This window comes from Tachypleus tridentatus, chromosome 5 (genome assembly GCF_004210375.1).
Source record: "Tachypleus tridentatus isolate NWPU-2018 chromosome 5, ASM421037v1, whole genome shotgun sequence".
Classification (NCBI taxonomy): Eukaryota; Metazoa; Arthropoda; class Merostomata; order Xiphosura; family Limulidae; genus Tachypleus; species Tachypleus tridentatus.
This window is the reverse complement of record NC_134829.1, coordinates 22,927,652-22,950,514: the sequence shown is the minus strand read 5'-3', so window position 1 is coordinate 22,950,514 and position 22,863 is coordinate 22,927,652. Positions and strand designations below refer to the sequence as shown.

Below are 22,863 nucleotides of genomic sequence, written 5' to 3'. Positions count from 1 at the left end.
CGGTGGGTGGTGATGACTAGCTGCCTTCCCTCTAGTCTTACACTGCTAAATTAGGAACGGCTCGGTGCAGTGGGCTAACAACCAACTCACATAAATACTTGTTGAAGAATCCGCAAGCGATTGCGGCCCTATGTTCCTAGATGGAATCTAACGGGGATAACTAACTAACTAATTAAACTGCTAAAAAGCTCAGAGGGACGTAATTACTTTTTCTAGCTATATGACAACTTGATTCTTTCATTTATTATACGTACTTTTTAAATAACAAAACAAACTTCTAACTCACTGATAGACACATACAGCATTGTTTCTGAGGTCCAACTTTTTCATGATCTGCATAGAATAAATAAAACTATATATTTTTCAGTTATATTTATGTTCTAAGTTAGATAGTCATATATAAGCCGGGAAACTTATAGTGATAAAATTGTTATTATTATTGCTTAAAAATATTTGAAATACGATATCATTTATATAGTAAAATTATATTTCTTTCTTACGAAAACTAAGCCTATTTAACACAAACACTATGCTCTTAACATTAAGATTACCCAAGATATGTAATTGGTAATTAATGTTAATTATTATTAGTCCCCACCTTTTATATAATTTTCCAGAAACTCTTCAGCTTCAGTAGAAGTTCCAGAGTTTTATTATCAACATCAAAATATAAGTTTTCAAAGTGCCTAGAGGATTGCTTGACTAATATATCATTGTTTACTTCATTGATTAGAGATATATTGATGTTGTCTTTGTTTAATAATTTTACATACTGATGCAACTGGAGACATACGGGTGCTATCTATCTTTATGAAATAATTTAACACAATAAGTTAACAGTTAGACGCAATTGGAGATATACAAAAGTACTTATGAGGGATCTTGCAAGACACACCACTATAAGACAACACGTATGTCGACTGTATGGAGTAGTGGAGGGGTAGAAAAGATGGCGTCATAGTTCCATAAATTGGAACAGAGGGAACTTTGCTAGAGGCACGTTACTAGACCGCCATGGCAAGCAAAAGTCGTCTGCTATTAGAAAATGCATTGCTAGGGATTTGAAATGGCATCAGAGACATCTTGGCATTAACATTTTGCAGATGGATTAAAATTAATTAATTTTATAGTAACTATCAAACATTTAAAAATAATAATTCCCTAACTTGGCTAATGTACAGTTTTGTTTCATAAGCAAAATATCATATGTGCTATTTTACTTTTACCAGCTTTATAGTAGCCCAAGAGCTGGCGGTGGGTGATGATGATTAGCTGCCTTCTCTCTAATCTTGTAATGCTAAATTAGGGACAGATAGCGCAGATAGCCATCGTGTAGCTTTGCGCGAAATTCTTAAAACAAACAAACAAACGTTACGGCAAAGGTGTTGAGACCTCTTGATTTCACTCTAGGCAGTAGAGACGGTTAGAAACGAGCAGGTAATTTTGCCTATAAGTGCAAAAGATTTAACTGATGATGAAAATTCCAATTCCATCGAACAATGTTTTAGGTATAAAAAATTGGACATCCTAAAGCTCAATATTTGCTTTTATTAAAATAATATAATAAACTCGACAGGGTGTCCGAAACGTCGGGAACCACAGGTGAATTGTAGCTTTCTTATTTTCAAATACATGACTGATTATGGCGTTGTCAAACCATGAGAAAGTCGAGTTAATCCTCCTGAGCGGCTGAAAAGGTTTGTCTCAGGGAGGGTTTTCTGCCGAATTTAATGCATGCCATTCAAAGAGAAATGCGAATGATGCGAATATGCTTAGCAGTGTTCAGAGAGAATTGAGACACGGTAGTGTGTGTGGTGGCCAGAGCAGCCTGCAGGACACACTGTGTGTTATTAACAAGACTGGTACCTGTCAGATATCATTTAAAAATAAGCCACGTGTGCAAAGGTATTCAATAAAGACTGCCAAATTTTGACCACACATTTTACACAAGCCCTTACGCAAATAGTCACGGGAATTATTTATCGGTCTAACATTTTTACTACACCTTCATATAAGAGTAAAGATGGCCTTGTTTTTAGCTTTTTAAAGCTCGGATTAAAGAAGGCTGATTACGAGCATCAAAACTAGAGGGCGACAGCACATGCTAATCGATACATAAGTATTTGTTAAGCCAAGCAAAGTAGATCTGCAGTTTCTTGCTCAAGTTTTCAAAAGAATCATAAGGGTATACGGTTATTATCGATTATTGACTACCAATTTTTAAGCACATGCTTGCTCAATTTTGTGGAATTCTTCTAATTAAAGAGTGTTTAACGTCACATAATATTACCATAAGTAATTAGTATAAATAATAATGCTTGATATGGTGGTAAACTATTGCACGATATGATGACAAGAAACTGTTAATCTAAATTCCATGGCGTTGCTATAAAGGAAGCTATTAACACTATCTTAGAGAGGAAAACAACTACCATATATTTTAAAGAAGCTGGTTGGTTCTTTAAAGCATAGGATTGTTCCGAATAACAGGTTGCGATCCTAAAGCTAATGTTGGTTAATATTAAGTGTCACTTCATTACTTGCCATGATCTGTTAGCGTGAATTCACAAAAAGTCATGATATTTGATCAAAAACACTTTAGGTGCAGAAAAAAAAGGTGCGACTAAAAAATGATTGATCATACGACTTAAAAGAATGAAATAAAAACTGGCGGCCAAACTCATAACTACACTTATAGCATGATATGCCCCGGCATGGTCAGGTGGGTGAAGGCGTTCGACTCATAACCTGAGGGTCGCGGATTCGTGTCCCTGTTGCACCAAACATGCTCACCCTTTCAGCCGTTATAATGTGACGGTTAATCCCACTATTCGTTGGTAAAAGAGTAGCTCAAGAGTTGGCGGTGGGTGGTGATGATTAGTTGGCTTCCCTCTAGTCTTACACTGCTAAATTAGGAAATGCTAAAACAGATGGCCTTCGTGTAGCTTTGCACAATATTCTAAAAGAAACAAACAAGCCGTCAAGTATATGAATAAACAGATAGTGAAGCTATAGAAATATTTGATTCGCTTACGGTATATAATTGGAAAATCTGAAAAATGAAAAGAAATGACTTAAACATTCTAATTTCAGAAATTTGCGCTAAATTAAAAAAAAAATCATAGCATGACAGGATTTTTACACATATTTTGTTTTACTCACTATTATGAACCAAGCTGAACCAAAACTAGGCCTAACTAACTGATGAATGAATATTTGCAGTTATCAAAAAGGAGGGGAAAAATAATAATGGATATTGTTATGAAAGATGTCTTTATGACTTTAATTATTTTCATTTATTTTTTATTATTATAATAGATTGTTAGGGCCCCTTGGTTTTGTAAACTCACGCCTTCCTACTAGTTAAAAGGTCCCCCCATCTCCCGGTGAGTCAGCGGTAATTACGGATTTACAATGCTAAAATTCAGGGCTCGATTCCTCGCGATGGGGACAGCTGATAGATCAATTTAGTTTTACTTTAAAAACAAACATACAACTAAAAACTAGTGGCAGAGCAGTAACTCAGCAGACTTGTAACGCTAAAAACCCGGTTTCCTTTCCTGTGGAGGGCAAAGCGAAGATAACCCGTTTGGCTTTACGCTCAACAATGTAAATCTACTAGTTAAACATTTTATAATTTTCTTTACGCAGCTGTGTTTTTGACTTGGATTTTCTTTTTAAGTAAAAATTTTAACTTCTTATTTTAAGCTTTAACCTCATATGTATTTCATTTTCTAAGGGATTCACAATAGTTTTCTTAAAAATTACAAAACTAACAATTTCTCTTTGACTCAGTTAATTTGTAAAAACTCCATGCACCTGTTTAAAAATACACACATCTAAAACGAGTATTTTAATTTCTTCCTCAGTTGTTTTTAATTAAATATTTTAAATTAATTTTTTCTACCTTATCATTTAATTAGTTACTTCCTTTACTTGGTCTAAAATGTTTCCTCTCCTTCCACACGTTTTTTTCTTCTCCATCTTGTGTATGAGCTTTTTTCTAAACGATTCATCACGCATTGAAATATGTTTCTTTTTCCAACTGTTCTTTCTTTCCTAGCTAGAGTCTCATATGCTTTACTGACTGCCTAAGAAGTTGAATAATTTCATCTTTTACGACTTTCTTTATATAACATAAAATCCAAATCTTCCGTAGCTATCAGTTCCCACGTTCAACCTTCAGATTAAACACCTTTGGTCCTCTCAGTGTTAGATAACGTAAATGTATGTTCAGGTAGTACTATCTGACAACATGCCGGATGTTGATCAAATTTACACAGACGAGTAATTTCTATATTTGGTGACACGAATCGAGGTAAAAAAAATTGAATAGCGTTTACTTTGAAACTGGCTGATAATAATTAGAACACGAAATAGTTTTACTGTTTTATTAAATTGCCCCCACCTTGGTGGCTGAGCAGTAAGTCTGTGGACTCATAATGCTAACAATCGGATTTCAATACCTGTGGTGGGCGCGGCAAAAACAGGTCATTGTGTAGCTTTTTGCTAAACCAGAAACATACATTTTGTTAAAAAATAAAATAAAATAATTCACAAAAATCTAATATATTCCTGTAACGGACCACCTTCCACATGCCCAACACGGCTCTGTGGTTCATTTTAGTTAGATTAGCACGAATAACGTGTCTTCAAACAGACTTTTATTAAAAAAACAACAAAACATATAAGATTACAAACCTTTCAGTCACGTGACCTTTTATTGAGGCTAAAACAAAACTAGCTAGTTTTTCTTTAATTTAATAATTCGTGATATAACAAGTAACCTAGAGTAAAATGAAACAATTAGGTGCTCAAAGTAGATAGACAGAGCAATTTCTGTTTCAGCCACAATTTTAGGTAAAGCTATACCTAATTAAGATTTATCCGCTCATAGCCATCCCTATTTGTTTCAGGTGATCAAACAGAAGGAAGAATGGTCAATAGCACCTACCACTAAGTATATAGGGCTACATTTACAGAAATAGAAACTGAGATTTGACAGTTACTCTAATCGCACACCGTGGCTCCAAAAATGCAGAGGACGTTTTTATGACAACGGTTTGGAATTTTTGAATCCTTGGATTCACACTCGAGGAAACCTAAGTATAGGCCATTCATTGTTCATAAATATATTTAACATCAATTCATTTGTTTGCACATTCGCTTCGCTAGATCCAAATATAATTTCATTTATAAATTTCAAATTTGCGAGGAACACAGAAATTCATTCTCTAATATAACAGCATAAATATACTATTAAATTTTGTACAAGTCCTTAGAATGATATAATTCCTTAAAGTAGTAAAATTAAGCACAAAAAACTTTTTTAAATTAGAGATTTTTATTCCCTCAAAACTTTCAGTTCAAATTAGACTATTTGGTTTTCAAGTTTCTCCACCCAACCCCACCCCCATAATGGCATGGCCAAGTGGTTAAAACATCCGAGGGTCACGGATTCGAATTCCAATCACACCAAACATGCTCGCTCTTTCAGCTGTGGATGCGTTATAATGTGACGGTCAATCCCACTATTCGTTGGTAAAATAGTAGCCCAAGAGTTGGTTGTTGGTAGTGATGACAGCTGCCTTTCCTCTAGTCTTACACTGCTAAATTAGGGACGGACAGCGCAAATAGCCTTTGCGTAGATTGCGCGAAATTCTAAACAAAAACAAAGAATTTCTTCCTTGACGGTATGGTAAGTAATTACGAAGAAAATGTAATATAAAACGAGAAATAATTAGAAATTTAGGAAACGAACCTACTGTTGCGATAAAATCCATGTATTATTTTAGATTTTTATTAAAGTTGAATTAATCAGATTAAGTACCTAGTAAATAAGAATGAAATAACTATCCATTCACAAATTAGTTTGTTCTATGAACAGCGCTAAAATCCGAGGTGCAATTCTCGCGGTGGACACAAGAGATAACCCACCCTGGCTTTGCTCTAAAAAAACACCGACATATACTAAATAGTTCAAATTATAGAGAGGAAGTCGCAGCACGTGAGCTCGTGTCTTCTTATGAAATTCGGATACGTGTATAAAAGAATTATGACTTGTGGAGAAAAACGTGTTTAGTAAATGTAATTAGAAACTCGGGTACTGATTGTAAACCTGTTACTAGATGACGCTTTAGTAAAAATAGAGTCACATACAGTGTACAATAACTTAAGTATTCGAATACGTAAAATAAACATCATTTTATTTGCAGTAGTAACACCTAACATTTGTATATGTGATATTAACGTTCCTACACAGTGAATACTCTGTACGGACACTTTTTTATGGGTTTGTGGGGATACCTAAACAAGAAACTCAAATACAGTGGTTATCAGTTGTGATATCTGGCGATTATACTATTAAAGCGAATAACATAAAACGTGTAGAGGTAGTTAACTTTGATGTAATCCTTGGCTATTATGTTATTAAAACAAACTATAGAAAAACAAAGACAGTCAGTTCTGATGTGGTGTTTTGCGGTTATAACATCAAACTGAACAAAATTAAACAAATAGAAGAAGTTTACTAATGTGAGATCATAGACTAAATTCGTAAAAGAAAATAGTAAAATGTAGATGTTGTCAATTGTAATGTTATATATGTAGCGTTTAAATTTGTAAAGGTGTGAAAAAAATATAGAAGTAGTCACATTTAATGCAATGTGTAATGACTAAATTAGTAAAGGTTTGTTTTATTTATGGCAAAGCTATTAAGATTATCAGCCAATGTCCATAATTTTAAACTGCCGACAGCACCTTTATTTTAACAACGAATAATGGCATTGATCGCCACATTATAATGAATTTACGACTGAAAGGTTGAGCTCGTTCGTTGCTGAGTTTTGTATCTCGTTATCCGCAGATTGTAAGTCGATCGTTATAATTAGGTGGCCAATAGTAACCCGCAAATTGTAAGTCGATCGTTATAATTAGGTGGCCAATAGTAACCTGCAGATTGTAAGTCGATCATTATAATTAGGTGGCCAATAGTAACCCGCAGATTGTAAGTCGATCGCTGTAATTAGGTGGCCAATAGTAAAGGAAAAAATGGAAAATAAAACGAAAATATTTAGTTCAACCTAATGTGACACTTGTCGACTGAATTAATAAAGCAGAGAAATAATAATGGAATTTGTCAACTATAGAGTGATATTTAGATTATATTAGTAAAGTTCCTCGGTAGCTCAGTGGTACGTCAGACTGCTTACTATACGAACACACAGTTTCGATACCTGTAGTGAGCACAGCCCCTTGTGTAGCTTTGTATTTAGCAACAGACAAAAAACATTTAAAGCGAGCAAAAAAACAAACAACAACAACCAAAAAACCAAACTCGAAAGTAGTTCACGCTATGTGATAATTCCGGGTTATATTAGTAAAGCGGAGATTATTTACGAAAACGTCTATTTATCTTCTACAATATATATATATATACATATGTGTGTGTGTATAATTGCATGTTTTTAGCCACATCCACAGACTTTTCGGTGTAAAGGTTTGTTGACTTCTAAGGCTACACAGGATGTCAAACCTCATCACGAGCGTACCATCCTGTACCAATATAATTTACCCGTGCATAGTGGGGGAAGAAGAACACGGGGAGTTCAGACTTATCTGAAGACCAGTGGTGGGAAAACTCAGGTGGGCATTCTGTTATATTTCTGCTATAAAACAGACGTTAGAAGAGCTTTCTGGCACGTTCCTGTTGCTTCTCGCTAGCTGGACAAGTACAAGGTAACACAATAATAATATTTTTTTTTTAAATAAACTACTGTTGAATATTTATTTTTATCGTCATTTTTACCTTCGATAGATTTGTAGGTTTGTCAAAAATGTTGACATTTTGAGAGGACTAAAAAGTGACATTAGTCACCATTTGTAAGTATTATTTATAGTGTAAAATTATTGTTAGATAACAAGACTGTCGATAACATGGAAATGCAGGTAGAGAGAAAATATAATGACACATAACAAAGACATTTCTCTTAGGTAAAAATAATAGTTACACACAGATGTATCCAGTAAGTGGATTATTTTGTGATGTCATAATCGTTAGTGGAAGATTGCGATGTTCAGGTTTTAGTGGTCTAAGCTACTATGTATATCTATGGAAAAGAAATGATATTCTTTGTTAAATGGACCACTTCTGGCTCAGAGTTGAGTGCTCAGATTTGATCTCAAGGGTACACGTTTGGAGTTTCGCTACCACCAATCATATCATGCTCCGAACTATAGGATTATGGGTGCTTTATCAGAATGAAGTTCAAATTCCACTATTCGATTAGATGCGTCTGAGAGTTGGCCATGGGCACTTTTTGAGTATATCCTTTCAAAATATAGTCTGCAAGCGCTTATAGCTCTCGTGTATGTTTGAAAATAATCGAAACAACCAAACGAACAAGAAAAGCTTTACTAGACGGCTACAACTTCATCCGCTAAATAGAATAGAATATATATGCATTTCATGGCTTAGGAATTCGTAGATAGTAAAACGAAGGAGTGTTTTTTTTTTAAATACTGTACAAAAGCCGTACATTTTATTACAAGTTTATGAAGAATTGTTTTCCAGATATATTACAGTGAAAAACGTTTACAAGGTGACGGGATCACCGTTTTCAAATAGATTTAAACTACAGTAATGATAATTACACATTTGTTCTGCGTACTTAAAACTTAACTATAATTACATATTTAATCTGAACTATTCTGATCCAATAGAGGGATTTGATGATCATTCATGTAACACACCACATTAACGGGGAACGAACTATGGATCCTTGAATCTGACGTAGAAATAAAAAGAATCGATAATACTGCAGTTTCAAGACTTATAATTTTATTTATTAAACATATCGATTTTTTCTATTGTATACTTGCGATAATATAAACAGTTAAAAAAGAAACATATGAAAAATACACTTTTATTTAACAAGATCAATATCTTTGTGGTTTTAAAATTTCATTTTATGGTTAGACAAAAAGAAAGAGAAGAACATTTAAATACAGATTTTTAGAGCTATGTTTTATATACCTTTCATTGGTTGAGAGGTAAATTTGGAAGTTGGTAATGTTAAAATCCGGGGTTTGATTTTTATCGCTAGACACAGCATAAACAGTCCTATATATAGCTTTGTACTAAAAAAAAATGAACGAAGCAAATATAGCATTATTTTAATTTGTTAATTTTCGAATTTTTTTTTGTTTTTCCTAGAATGAAATTTCTGTTGGTATCCCTCTTCGTTGGCCTTGCTTCGGCAAGTTTTTACAGTGGTACGTTTTAATTTGTTTTAGGTTCCGTTGATATTGTAAATGCAAAGTGCCTAATAGCTAGACTTTTCAAAATTTCTTCATTTGAGTATTTTGGAAACCTCAACTATAACCTTAATATATATATTTTAAAGTATGACTAACAAAATATTAATTCAAATATAATGTAATAATATTTTGCATGGATGCAATATTTCTTAATCACCGATTGTAGTTATAAATAAATAAAAACAGTAGTGACCATAGAGGGTCGTACAAAGTACTTACCGATATTGAGACTACATTATTAAAGTTTTACTTACAAATATCGCTGTTTCATTAATTAAAACAAGTAATATTTCACTGGTATCACTATGTTGTTCACTTTCAGTTCTTGACCATGCTGCTGACGAAGCAGTCATGGACTTCATGCTGGGGATGGAAAAGGTTGGTCCACTCCGGAACGTAGCTGGTTATGATCTTGGTTTGGCATCTGACGAGTAAGTGAAGATTCTGTCAGAAGTTTCCAGTATTTGTACACAAGTTACCTTATTTAGTATTAGTATTTGTACACAAGTTACCTTGTTTAGTATTAGTATTTGTACACAAGTTACCTTGTTTAGTATTAGTATTTGTACACGAAGTATAATATGAATTTGTTTAATCAGGAAAACCAATTACCTATCATATGCTGAGAAATAAAAATATATATTCAAACTGTTAGACATTTTATTCTGTGTAAGTGTGGATAAAATATTTTAACTGTTTTAGTACATGAATGTTCCCATGGAAACTTAAAGATGATAAAGTGTTTGAATATTTGTTGAAGTGTCTAAGCATCTAGTAACTGGTCAATAATTTTCTTTAGAATTGAAGAAGACATCAAGACTGAACTCGGCAAGACTCTGAAAGAAGCTCTGGATAATGTCCTGAATAAAATAAAAGATTCTATTGATCAGGGCAAAGAGGTCGCTCAGGAACTTGTTGGATAAGGTATAACTGTTACGAGCGCTTCTTTAACGAGAAAAATAGTATTTAGAAAATATCATAGAAACAAAATGAAACTGTTATTAATAATGGTAATTAATAGAGTCAATAATGTTTAGTAGTGACATTTTAACATTTACAGACGGCATACATGTATATCATTATACCAAATATTGACTAGTAAATGTACGTTTTTACAATATTACATACAATAATTTTCAAACAAGGCTAAGGAGATCGCTGGACAACTTAAAGATCTCGGGCTGGACGCTGGTGGTAAAGCCCTGGAACTTCTGCTGAAGTTGAAGGATCGGCTAAAGGATTGGGTAACTGGACTTTTGGAGAAGCTGGGTATTGGCAAGCGTAGTCTGCTGGACATCCTGGGTAACCTAGTGGGTGGTCTTGACATCATGAGCATCATTGAGAAGATCAAGAACATGGTGTGTGTTAAGTACATTCAATAATATAACCAAACAAAATGATTAAGTATTGAAAGTAGTAATTTATATTTTGTGATTTTAAAAACAGAAACAATACATTTCAAGTGATATTTTACAGTTTATGTGTGAATGTTTAGCATACCAAAATAGTGATGATTGACAAGTGCTAAAATGTTTCATGCAGATCATGGAGAAGTTGAATATCCAGAGTATCATAGACTACATTCAAGAGAAACTGGGAAATGTTAGTGAGGTAGGAGGTTATTTTTATTAATACAGTAATGGTAAGATGACAAATATCTAGATATAATAATAAGATTTCTATTTTCTCTACTTGTTTGAAGTAATACACAAAAGTCGGTTGAGATTTAACCTCTATATATAAAAAGTATTTTCCAAAAGGTAGGGGCAAAGTTACGTCTGTGTATAGAACATTTGTTGTTGTATTCGTCTTTTATTCCTTTCGAAGAAAGCTTCGATGGAATTATATGCGATTACTTTCATTAAAATATATTCTTCAGAATATATTAGAATGGGCACAACTCTCTTTTGACACATAAAAAATGATACTCCTTGTTTAAAAATGTTAATGTTTGAGTAAAAACAACATAAAAATAACTAGTTTGTTTAGATCTGTTTTTATATTTACTGTTTGAGTGATTACTCGGTTTGATAAATATTGATTATATTGTTCGATAACTTTGGCAGCTCGCTAAAACCCTGATTCAGACCATCAAAGAACGAGGACTTGAAGCTCTTAAGGACTTGGTAAACAAGATCCTCGGCATCGGTAACAGTTATTACTCCCTGAAGGACTTATGGGAAAAGGTGAAGGACTTCTTTCAGAACCTCGGACTTGGAATTAAGGAAAAATTCTGGAAGTTCGCTGAATGGGTGAAGTCCATCTGGGATGCCGGTATCGAAAACGCCAAAGACAAATTGGCCAAGGTCAAATTGATCGCTCTGGAGGTTGGTTTAAACTTTTTTTCAATGAATTGTTTTTCATTTTTATTCAACGTGTGAGGCAAGAGATTTACTAACATGTCACGTAGGCTCATAATTCAGTACTAACGTAAGTGAAACCATTCTGAAGATGACATTGTTTCTACTTCTTAGTTCATCACTCACGCTAAGGACGTCAGCGCTGAAGTTGCTCGAGAAGCACTGGAGTTCTTCCGACCTTACAAGGATGACCTTGGAGACCTTTGGGACAAACTGGTCGAAGAAGCCAAGAACATAATCGGAATTGAAGCTTAAACTTATTTATTATTAAAAAGTCCATTTGTCATGGAAATAGTTGTGTGACTGTAGTCAATAAAGTATCAAAATCTCCATGATTGTGTCATTTGAAGTTATTAGATAACTGGGTCAACTATTACTTGTAGTAACTGGTTCATACATGTAAGCTAAAAATTTAAAATTCATCCTAAAGATATTAATGATTGTTTTAGTCAAGGAAATTGACTTCAAATACTTTAATTATTTCGAACCAATTTATGAACGACATGAACATCATGAATTGTTGCTTTGTGATTTATAAAGACTTCGTGCACAATGTATTAGTCTATAAGATACTGCTTAATGTTTTATTCTACAGTTTATTAAAAGTAATCCTTAGTTATTAATTGCTTCTACATTAAATATGTTTGGTAATACAGAAGACAGTAGATAGTTCAGAATCTTTAACCTGGAGAAGAAACAGTCTAGACATACAAACTTTTGTATACAGAAAAATATTTAAAATGTACAACAATACTTTTCGACTACACGATTTTTTTAGAAACAAATAACAATGCTACACGGACAGTCTTATTACACAACGACTTATATTAGGAATCTTTAAGGATAGTAGAACTCAAAATTATTACAGTATTACTTACTAACATCACATACTTTTCATGGGGTCTTTGGACATTTATAGGAATGTAGTTATGTCATTAAGTATAGAAACGAATAATAAATGTGTCTGATTTATGTCAAACATACTCGTACGCTGGTGAGATAGTGGCAAATCTATGGACCTCCTATGCTATATATCTGGTATTCAGTTCCCCTAGCTGGAGACAAATGATAGCCCATCGTGGCTTTTTAGTTCGAAATTAAAGAAAAGATGGACTCATTATAACCCTATTTTGTCTCAGGTTATAATGGAGCACAGTTAGTGAAGTTTTAAAAAGAGCTTTAGCACGAACTAGCGGAGAGTGAATTCTAAACCATGATATTAATACCAGATGGAAACATGTTTATTTGCACGATGATTGTGGTATAACATGGTTTATCTAGTGGATTGAAACATGAAAAACCAAATGAACTAAAATATTAGTTCCTGAAGCAATTTCTCCATTCACAGGTGATCTAGTTGTATGTTCCAAACTGTTCACTTATTATGTCGAAAATGTTTCTGACTTCTATCATAAGTCAATAATTGTGTTAAAGTGAAAAATACAAGAAACATATTTAATTGTAAAGATAATTCAAAGCTATTTAATAAAAGAAAATGTATTGGTTACTCAGTGACAAAACAGTTTCTTGTGTCACTTGGGTCTCTCTGTGGGACAGCGGTAAGTCCACGGATTTAAAACACTACAATCAAGAGTTTGATTCCAGTAGGTGATCACAGAAGATAGTTCGACGCGGCTTTGCAATAAAAAACGAAACAAACACATACTCTTTCATTTGGAAAGTAGAAAGCTTATTTGCTACTATACAAATGTAGGTTTTTCTTATATTGGTAAGAATTTTAGTTTCTGAACCAAAAACAAAGTGAAACAACAACAGTAACAAAAAGGATCATTCTCTTTATGTTAACTTGGTTTTTAATACGTTTATTCAGTTTTTTCTTTGCAAGGTTTGTTAATAAATGTGAAAATAGCCTCAGGGATAATACATGGTTTAGAATCTTTAATATGATCATGTCAGATAAAACAAGGGTTATATTACAATTGGTAAATGTGTAAAGTGTAAACGGATAGAAATAAATAAACCTAGCACTTTTGCTGTATTTGTAACTTAGTTCTCTGGTCGACGTGAGTGAGGTTGCATTAACGTTATTAGTACATACACATGTATATTACTTGTATATAAATATATACATATATATGTTACTTGTATCATAAGTCAATAATTGTGTTAAAGTGAAAAATATAAGAAACATATTTAATTGTAAAGATAACCGCATGGCCAGGTGGTTAAAGCACTTGATTTGTAATCTGGGGGTCACAGGTTCGAATCTCCGTCTCACTAAACATGCTCGTCCCTTCAGCCGTGGGGGTGTTATAATGTGCGGTCAATTCCACTATTCGTTGGTAAAAGAGTAGCCCAAGAGTTGGTGGTGGGTGGTGATGTCTAGCTGCCTTCTCTCTAGTCTTACACTGTTAAATTAGAGACGGCTAGCGCAGATAGCCTTCTAGTAGCTTTGCGCGAAATTCAAAAACAAAGAAGCAGTATTAATATATACATACATATGTATGGTGCCTGTACTTACTCGGAGTGACAGTAATAATTAAATAACATATTCAGAGAACTCAGGGACAGATGTAAGTTGCAACAGGTGCTTTCTCTTAAATAAAAAAAACACATTATAATGTAACATGTTCACACATAGTTAAGTGTATACCAGTCCAATTAAAAACATGATAGTACTGAGTTGAAAGAAATGGCCAACTTATAACGGTAGAGTTGTTATTGAATTCCTTAATAATTTGAACTGTGCAATTTGAACTGTATGAAATAAAAAGCTGAATTAAGAACAGATAAACATCTTACACATACATAAAATAACATCTCATTTGAGGATTTGTTTCTCAGTATTAAAGAGAAATTTAAGTTATAAGCTCTACCATGAACAATACTACAGAAGTTGTACATAAACAAAACAGAAAAATTACAAGCAGTTACGTTTTATTCAAGTCTCTGGATCTGTGTCTTAGGATGAGGTGTGACATTGATATAATAAAATTTAAAACAATATTTTGTTTTTAAAGTTTACAGTATATTTCTTCCAGTTCTTGTACGTGATGTAATTTTCTTTAGTGTTCACGTTTTCTTGTTCTATTTTTACGATCATCTCTTTAAGTGAAATAAAAAATAATCACAGGAGAAAAGAATATATTATGGTAGAATACACAAATAGTAAGTAGCTGTGATCCAGTTTAATTCAGTCTGTGTCCCTTAACAGACAATAATTAGCTATCTGGGTTAAGACTTAATGTGATCTGACAAGACTGTTTGTTTGGTTGTAGTTAAGCACAAAGCTACGCAAGGGGATATTTGTGCCCTGTCCACCGTGGATGTCGAAACTGGTTTCTCACGTTGTAAGCTTTCAGATATACCACTATGCCTTTGGAGAGAAGAGACATGATAAGAACTAAACGTTAATTTCATAGTAATCTATTCTAGTTTTCATAGGTAGAGGATGTATCTTACCTCAGGCTTACTGTTTCTGTACTGTATTTTTTAAATATGTTACACTATGTAAGAGGTTGGGATAGGACACGATGACGAAAACACTTACATTTAGAGAACCTGGTCAGTAGATCAGTCACTAAACTATTAAACAGATCTTAATATTTAAGAGCTGTGCCTTGTAGTAGGTGGCGTCTCATGAATTTCTCTATTGAATAACTAATTAAAATATCATTTATAACTCATCACGTGTTCAACTGACAACAAATTGTTTCTTTTTTATGTATATCGGACCCAATGTCTCAATAATAAGTTTACATGGGGATTAAACGGTGTTATCGTATCCATGGTTGGCATAGCAGAGATGCCCCGTTCTAAAACTGTGCTTAACAAAAACAAAACTTTGAGATAATCCTTTAAGGATGTCTGCGCTAACTGTCTAAAATTTTGAACAGATAGACTAGATGGATAACTGATATTCAATAGCATATTGGGCTAATATTACCTGACCGATTAATGGAATTACAATGTCACATTTTTAGCGTAATCACTGTCCCAAAGTGCGAAGCGCGATTTTATTTTCGACGAAACACAATGGATCCGCAAATACACAATCAGGCACGCGACCCACTTGGTCATGCTCGGCATTTGATGAAAGAAAATGGACGAATTAAGTCACAGAGACGAGTTTTTATGTATTCTAACTTAATTATTTATGTAATAACATCTGAATAACGTTTCGTTGTTTTCATACACAATCAGTTCTCGCGATGCTCGTCAAAGCTCTTTGAGAGTTTAACATGAACTAAATGAAACAATTAAAGACAGTTTGCAATTAAGAGGTGTTAGCACTGTTTAACTATTTATATATATTTTTTTGTTTGGTTTTGCAGCTACTCAGCTGGCTTTGTAGAATTTCGCGAAAAGCTACATGAAGGTTATCCGTCACTAATTTAGCAGTGTAAGATTAGAGTGAAGACAGATAATCATCACCACCCACCACCTACTCTTAAACTTTTCTTTTATCAACGAATAGTGTAAATGGTCGTCACATTAAAAAAACTCCACAGCTGATCGGGCAAGCTTGTTTGATCTGACGGGGTTTCGAACCTCCAACCTTCAGATTACAAGTCGAGCACCCCAAACACATGGCGATGTCGGACTGCTACTCACCTAGAGTCACGGAGTAAGATAAAACTTAAAGGATATATACTTTTCCAAATAACATAGAGTGTACTAGATTGTGTCAGTTGCGAAACATCTTTAGCCACGTTTTTTAATTGTAATCTAGAGATTATCACTACTTGTTGTGCTTGTTGTGAGAGAAAGAAGGGTGTTTAGCCTTATCTGAAGGCCATCGATGAGAAAATCCAGGTGGACATCCTGTAGCATTTCTGCTATAAATGGATCTTAGAACTGAATTTCTATAGTTCCTGTTACGTTCTAGCTGGAAAGGTACAAGGTAAGAAAACACTCGACTTTATTATTTTTTCTATGGATAAAAAAGTCTAAACTGTTCATTCTTTTTTCGCTTCTATTTAAATATGATTAAAGCATTTCATGATAAAATTACCCACCGAAACTGTATATGTCCGATATGATTTTAAACTATATATGGACCACGTTCTTCTATTCTACAACAATAACATTAGATATGAGTATAACTGATACAGATTTACGATGTTATGTTACACTGAAGTACTGGTGCATATGACCGAAAATGACAGATGGGAGGACTTTTATTTTAAAATAACAATAGAGTAAAATATAATAAAAATAGATAATAATACTGTTGTATACCAATATTTTAGATATGAGTATAACTGATACAGATTTACGATGTTATGTTACACTGAAGTACTGGTGCATATGACCGAAAATGACAGATGGGAGGACTTTTATTTTAAAATAACAATAGAGTAAAATATAATAAAAATAGATAATAATACTGTTGTATACCAATATTTTTATTTGATATAATGTCCTTTAGTCATGGGTAACAACTTAAAGTGGTTTATATATTTGAATAATATGTGACTACATTATCATATGTAATTATTCACAATTGTTCAGCGGAGTAGCTGGTCAATTCATTGTGGCTTTGTTTTGTTTTGAATTTCGCGCAAAGCTATCTGCGCTAGCCGTTCCTAATTCAGCATTGTAAGATTAGAGTGAAGGCAGCTAACCATCATCACCCACCGCCAATGCTTGGGCTACTCTCTTAGCAACGAATAGCGAGATTGAATGTTACATTATAACGTCCCCAGGGCTGAAAGGGCGAGCATTTTTGGTGCGACGGGGATTCGAGAACACGATCTTCGGATTATGAGTCGAGTGCCTTAATTACGTAGCCATGCCGGGCCGAATTAATAGTGGCCTTTTCTTTTTTTTTTTTTTTTTACTGAAATCTGTAACTTTAGTAAAGAAAGGAAATAAACGGTGAATAACGTGACGGTTTAAACTATTTCTTGCTACATTATTCCTTCTTCATTTAACTGGTTTATCCGAAAGTACTTATTTGATTTAACTTACCAATCAATAACAAATACTGATGAGACTCAAATCCGGTGCGTTTAGTCTACCCCAGAGGGATTTAAAAACAAAGAATGTTTAAGTGTCTAAGTAATTTATGGATTCTGCTTTTTACTCTCTAAAATTGCATATTTTAGTTTTGTAAAGTAAAACTTCGTGATTAACATCCTTGCAGAATATACCTCGTTCTGAGTTGGCGTTTCAAATACTATCAGTAAACAGCTATTAACATTTTTCTAATATTTTACTTATCATTCATTTTATAGTTTTTTACTTAAAGTAAGTGTTATTTAGCAGTAAACATTTTATATAAATTAAATTAAAAACTTGCAAAAAGTTAATATTTATTTCAGTTGATTTGATCGATTTCTTCGTTCTGTTATAGATTCGTTCAAAGTTAGGCAAAAAAGAAAACAGTTTAACAGTATTTCATTAAATGAAATATACAAAAGTTTTATTTGAAATTTTCTGCTAATTTGAAACATTTTTGTTTTTCACAGAATGAAGTTCCTTTTGGCTTTTCTCTTCGTCGGTCTTGCTTCGGCAAGTTTCTACGATGGTATGTATTAGGTTCTTGTCCAACTTTATTACTATTGTAAATTCAAAGTACACTTAATAAAACCACAAAAATAATCTTAAAATGCATATATTCTAATGTATAATATTGATTCATATAGTAGATATAGGTGTTTAGACCCCAGTGACCCCAGTCCATTGTGTTGCTTTATATTCACCAATTAACGAAGAAAGTACAAAGTGAATAATGAGACTGAGGCTACAATATCAAAGTTTTACTTACAAATATCGCTGTTTCATTAATTAAAACAAGTAATATTTCACTGGTATCACTATGTTGTTCACTTTCAGTTCTTGACCATGCTGCTGACGAAGCAGTCATGGACTTCATGCTGGGGATGGAAAAGGTTGGTCCACTCCGGAACGTAGCTGGTTATGATCTTGGTTTGGCATCTGACGAGTAAGTGAAGATTCTGTCAGAAGTTTCCAGTATTTGTAAACAAGTTACCTTATTTAGTATTAGTATTTGCACACAAGTTACCTGGTTTAGTATTAGTATTTGTACACGAAGTATAATATGAATTTGTTTAATCAGGAAAACCAATTACCTATCATATGCTGAGAAATAAAAATATATATTCAAACTGTTAGACATTTTATTCTGTGTAAGTGTGGATAAAATATTTTAACTGTTTTAGTACATGAATGTTTCCATGGAAATTTAAAAACGATAAAGTGTTTGAATATTTGTTGTAGTGTCTAAGCACCTAGTAACTGGTTCATAATTTTCTTCAGAATTGAAGAAGACATCAAGACTGAACTTGGCAAGACTCTGAAAGAAGCTTTGGATAATGTCCTGAATAAAATAAAAGATTCTATTGATCAGGGCAAAGAGGTCGCTCAGGACTTGTTGGATAAGGTATAACTGTTACGAGCGCTTTTTTTTGCCGAGACAAATAGTGTTTATAAAATATCATAGAAACAAAATTTATCAAGAAGAGTAACTACTGTTAATAATAATGGTAATTAATAGAGTCAATAATGTTTAGTAGTGACGTTTTAACATTTACAGACTGTATACATGTATATCATTATACCAAATATTGACTAGTAAATATACGTTTTTACAATATTACATACAATAATTTTCAAACAAGGCTAAGGAGATCACTGGACAACTTAAAGATCTCGGGCTGGAAGCTGGTGGTAAAGCCCTGGAACTTCTGCTGAAGTTGAAGGATCGGCTAAAGGATTGGGTAACTGGACTTTTGGAGAAGCTGGGTATTGGCAAGCGTAGTCTGCTGGACATCCTGGGTAACCTAGTGGGTGGTCTTGACATCATGAGCATCATTGAGAAGATCAAGAACATGGTGTGTGTTAAGTACATTCAATAATATAACCAAACAAAATGATTAAATATTGAAAGTAGTAATTTATATTTTGTGATTTTAAAAACAGAAAAAGTACATTTCAAGTGATATTTTACAGTTTATGTGTGAATGTTTAGCATATCAAAATAGTGGTGATTGACAAGTGCTAAAATGTTTCATGCAGATCATGGAGAAGTTGAATATCCAGAGTATCATAGACTACATTCAAGAGAAACTGGGAACTGTTAGTGAGGTAGGAGGTTATTTTTATTAATACAGTAATGGTAAGATGACAAATATCTAGATATAATAATAAGATTTCTATTTTCTCTACTTGTTTGGGGTAATACATAAAAGTCGGTTGATTTTTAACGTCTGTATAAAAAACGTATTTTCCAGAAGGAAGGGGCAAAGTTGTATCTGCGTATAGAACGTTTACTATAATGTTCGTCTTTTATTCGTTTCGAAGAAAATTTCGATGGTATTATATACGATTATTCTAATTAAATTATATCATTCAAATTTTATTGGCAGGGCCAGAACTGTTCTCTTAAAATATAACAAACGATGTTCCTATAATAAAGATCTTAATATTGAATAAAAACGATATCAAAATAATTAGTTTATTTAGATTGTTTCTACCTACTATTTGAGTGATTACTCACTTGAATAAATAGTGATAAGATGGTTCGATAACATTGACAGCTTGCCAAAAGCCTGATTCAGACCATCAAAGAACGAGGACTTGATGCTCTCAAGGACTTGGTAAACAAGATCCTCGGCATCGGTAACAGTTATTATTCCCTGAAGGACTTATGGGAAAAGGTGAAGGACTTCTTTCAGAACCTCGGACTTGGAATTAAGGAAAAATTCTGGAAGTTCGCTGAATGGGTGAAGTCCATCTGGGATGCTGGTATCGAAAACGCCAAAGACAAATTGGCCAAGGTCAAATTGATCGCTCTGGAGGTTGGTTTAAACTTTTTTTTCAATTAATTGTTTTTCATTTTTATTCAGCGTGTGAGGCAAGAGATTTACTAACATGTCACGTATGTCCATAATTCAGTACTAACGTAAGTGAAACCATTCTGAAGATAACATTGTTTCTACTTCTTAGTTCATCACTCACGCTAAGGACGTCAGCGCTGAAGTCGCTCGAGAAGCACTGGAGTTCTTCCGACCTTACAAGGATGACCTTGGAGACCTTTGGGACAAGCTGGTCGAAGAAGCCAAGAACATAATCGGAATTGAAGCTTAAACTTATTACTGAATTGTCCATTTGTCATGGAAATGACTTTCTTTAGCCAATAAAATATAAAAAAAAGTTAAAAATGATTGGTTCCTTTGAAATTACAAATATTACATTATTCTATTCACAGATTTCTTCTTCACTTATTTACTAATTTAGTACAACGATTAATTTTTGATTAAAATATTATATATAAGATTTTCACTTTAATATTATGGTAACATTTTTAATATCGGGATAAATCAGGTTGGTTAATTGTGTATACCCATATTAAATAGTTTTTAATGTGTTTTTTTTAAGTACAACTCCTCAAAGTCCTATTTCTACATGGCCATTTTATTTAAAGTATCACACGCCTTTCTGTCATGTAGTGTGCATATGTTATTCAATTCCCCTCGGTGGGCTGAGCAGATAGTTCGATGTGGCTTTGCTATAAGAAACACACAAACACGCATATGTTAACTACTATTAAAACTCAGTGGTACATGCCAAGCTTATAACACTAAAAACCTTGTTTTATATCTGATGCTTAGCATTAGAAGTCTTGATTTCACAACTGAGTCAAAGGGGTAAATACTTTACAGTGTTTCAACTGCTTTTCTTTATTTATTTTGAAATACACATCTAATGTGGGTTTATCTCTGAAAATCACGGTATAAATGTGTTGAAGAACAGCATAATTCAAAAAACTAAGTAGATCGTAGTGAAGTGGTGTTTTACAGTCATATGGATCTCGAGTTTCTTGATAGAAGTAAGCTTATAATTAGAAGAACTAATGTTATTATTCTTCACTGAATATGTTGAAGAACAGAACATTGTTAGTCTGAAACAGCTGATTGTTGCTTTTTTAATGAATTTATCTTTTGACTATTGTCTGGCTGAATGTTTTTGGATGAATGCTGATTTCACTTAAATACTGATACTTTAATGATTATTCTTTATATTTATGTTTATTCATTTTTTTCGATACAGCGATAAAAATATACATAATTTGTTAAGTATTACAGTTTTAAATAGTCTGAAACTTATTTAAACTGTAATTTAAATTTAGAAGTTGATTGAACGTTGATATGTATGAACTTTATGGTAATTGTCTACAAGACTGATACACAGAGTTTTCTTTCTTAAAACAAATATATTTTAATATATAAGTAATAATATAATTTTTAGTGACGGTTGCTACAAACAGTTAATACAAATAATGATTTATATAGAAATGTTTGACAAGCTAACAAATAATGTTGAGTTTTTTGTGGTCTGGAATTTCCTTGATATTTTATTGATGGTTCACAATAATCTAATTAATTTTATGTTGATGTAAGTACAATTCATTTATAAAGGGGAGCTAGCTAGTTTTTCCGTGATCAACCTCCACTATTTTCAAAGATGATGCTATATAATGTATTCGTACCAATGCTAACGCCCAAAGTCAATCCGCCAGAGTTAAATGGTTTGTGATATTAGAAATTTGTAAACGTTCCTTGTGAAATATCTAAAGTTTCTGATTACTAAGCGTCAATAACAGTTATAACTTCCGAGGTTTATACTATACAAATTGTAACAATGATATATACTTTCCTTTCGAGCATTGCATTGGTTATCGTTTATAAACATCAGGCGAGATTCAACAAATTACAGCTGAAACAACAATACTGTCACTCTTGTACACATATACATTGTTGCTTCTTATACTTGAAAATTTTCTACAACTTGAGTGAATAAACAGGAATTTCGCAATACAGATTTAACACTATAAGTTACATGCATTTCTAAATATATATTTAACTGAAGAACATCGATATTACAACAAAAACTTAACAGTAAATCCTTCACATTTTAGCAGGCTTTCACATTCTTCAATACCAACACTTGGTTCAAACGGCTTTAACATTTTTCAATACTAGCACATGATGTATGATTAAGATACTTTAACCTTCATTAAAACTTTCACATTATACAGGTTTAAAAGCTTTTACACATGATACAGGGCAAAATTTAACGTCATTCTATAACCTAACACGATCCAAAGATAAAAGGCTTTAAACTATACTGTTTCTGCCAATGATATAGGTTTAATAACTTTTAACACTCCTCAATACCAACACATGATACAGGCTCA

At 33.1% G+C, this 22,863-nt stretch overlaps 1 protein-coding gene and 1 long non-coding RNA gene across 2 annotated transcripts; both read left to right on the top strand.

The window, feature by feature from the left end:
- Positions 1–7,626: 7,626 nt before the first annotated feature.
- On the top strand, positions 7,627–10,604 carry LOC143250701 (uncharacterized). The gene is made up of 5 exons (XR_013028310.1): positions 7,627–7,737; positions 9,215–9,273; positions 9,641–9,749; positions 10,118–10,242; positions 10,464–10,604. It is a non-coding gene; the product is annotated as an uncharacterized LOC143250701 (long non-coding RNA).
- Positions 10,308–20,830, top strand: LOC143251285 (uncharacterized). Its single transcript, XM_076502724.1, has 13 exons — positions 10,308–10,328; positions 10,464–10,676; positions 10,861–10,929; positions 11,385–11,645; positions 11,793–11,927; positions 16,511–16,542; positions 18,113–18,171; positions 18,480–18,588; positions 18,924–19,047; positions 19,286–19,498; positions 19,683–19,751; positions 20,204–20,464; positions 20,613–20,830. Exons 1-13 carry the CDS (start codon positions 10,308–10,310, stop codon positions 20,751–20,753), a joined length of 1,707 nt encoding a protein of 568 aa, XP_076358839.1. The 3' UTR covers positions 20,754–20,830.
- Positions 20,831–22,863: the final 2,033 nt, after the last annotated feature.